Source organism: Coffea eugenioides, unplaced genomic scaffold (assembly GCF_003713205.1).
Source record: "Coffea eugenioides isolate CCC68of unplaced genomic scaffold, Ceug_1.0 ScVebR1_570;HRSCAF=1268, whole genome shotgun sequence".
In the NCBI taxonomy this organism is placed as follows: domain Eukaryota; kingdom Viridiplantae; phylum Streptophyta; class Magnoliopsida; order Gentianales; family Rubiaceae; genus Coffea; species Coffea eugenioides.
Window position 1 is genome coordinate 38,347 of NW_020864420.1, and position 1,690 is coordinate 40,036.

The 1,690-nt window shown below is 46.8% G+C and overlaps 1 protein-coding gene across 1 annotated transcript; it reads left to right on the forward strand.

Moving 5' to 3' along the window:
- The first annotated feature begins 342 nt into the window (after nt 1–342).
- LOC113758554 lies at nt 343–1,020 on the forward strand. Its single transcript, XM_027301360.1, has 2 exons — nt 343–612; nt 751–1,020. The coding sequence occupies exons 1-2, from the start codon at nt 343–345 to the stop codon at nt 1,018–1,020; spliced, it is 540 nt and encodes a 179-aa protein (XP_027157161.1).
- Nucleotides 1,021–1,690: the final 670 nt, after the last annotated feature.

Below are 1,690 nucleotides of genomic sequence, written 5' to 3' on the forward strand. Positions count from 1 at the left end.
GTGCTCATCTCAAAATGGATAATTGGGTGGTGGATAGGGAGGGATCTATTTTGGTGTTTTATCGAAATGGTTTCTACTGTGAGCATGCTAGGGAATCCCCCCAACATCTTACTCTTAAAATCTCTTCTCAGCTGCTCATAGGTCCAGTGTACTTCTCCTTCGTCCATGCAAAGTGCACGGAGCAAGAGCGGGTCCTGTTTTGGTTGGCTTTGTTAGAAGATAATCCAAGGGATGATCCATGGTTATTGGCAGGAGATTTTAACGTCATCATGAGTGAAGAGGAAAAGAGGGGGGCTGCCGTTTCGTGCTGATGAAGGAGTGGAACTGAGCACGTTTATGTCTATGGCGGGGGTCAGCGATGTTGGATTCTCAGGGTCGCGATATACATGGTGTAATAACAGAGGGGGGCAAGCTTGCATTTGGAATCGGCTAGATAGATTACTTTGTAATCCTAAGGTGGCTCTATTGGGGATGAGTATGTCGGTTCAGCATCTAGGCAGAGAGCCTTCGGATCATGCCCCTCTCCTTGTTTCGGCTTCGACTAGACTGGATAATAAGCCTAAACCTTTCTGTTTTTTAAACGTCTGGACATCGAAAGAGGATTTATTGGATGTCAATAGGAAAAGTTGGGCAGTCTACTGCCCAGGGAGGCCGTTGCAGCATTTGGCGGCCAAGTTACGACTCACCAAACGGGACATCCAACTGTGATCGCGTGAGCACTTTGGTAATATTTTCGATGCTGTGAAGCAGGCAGAGGAGGCAGTATTGGTGGCAGAGACAGATTTTGATACTGACCCCTCACAACGGCATTGGTTAGCCTTGCAGGAAGCCCATGCGGTAATGCGAAACTCACTAATCAAAGAGGAGGCATATTGGAAGCAAAAAGCCAGGATCAAATGGCTCCAGGATGGGGACAAAAATACAAAGTTCTTTCATGCTGTGGTTGCGGAAAGAAGATCCAAGTCAATCATACACCGAATCAGGAGCGTTAGAGGGGAGTGGTTGACAGACGAAGAGTAGATTTCGGTAGAGGCAGTGGAGTTCTTTAAGTCCTTATTCTCGGCGGACCCTTGTAGGGGATCGTGAAGCATTCTGGACATGATTCCCAAGATCATTTCGAGCGAACAAAATGCTGATTTGGAGCGCCTCCCATCTATGGGGAAGGTGAAAGAGGTGGTGTTCACCATGGATGGGGAGAGTGCGGCGGGCCCTGATGGATTCACGGGTAGGTTCTTCACCTTTGCTTGGGAGGTGGTGGGCAATGATGTGTATGAAGCGGTGGTGAGTTTCTTTTGTGGTCATGAGTTGCTGAAGAGTGTTACAACGACATTGGTTGTACTGATTTCGAAGGTAAACTCTCCTCAAGATTTTTACCAATTTCGTCCCATAAGCCTCTGCAACTTTGTCAACAAAGTTATTTCAAAAATCTTGGCGGCTCGGTTGGCAAAAGTCTTACCGGGTATTATTTTCTCTCAGCAGAGTGGTTTTGTGAAGGGTCGGCAAATTTTTGACAATTTCTTGTTGGCCCAGGAGCTGGTGTCAGATAGTTGTCGGAAGAATAGAGGAGGCAATGTGGTGTTGAAACTTGATATGGCCAAAGCTTACGATAGGGTCTCTTGGCTTTTCCTGATACAAGTGTTAAGACGGTTTGGGTTTGGTGAGGTGTGGATTGATATGATATGGAGGCTTA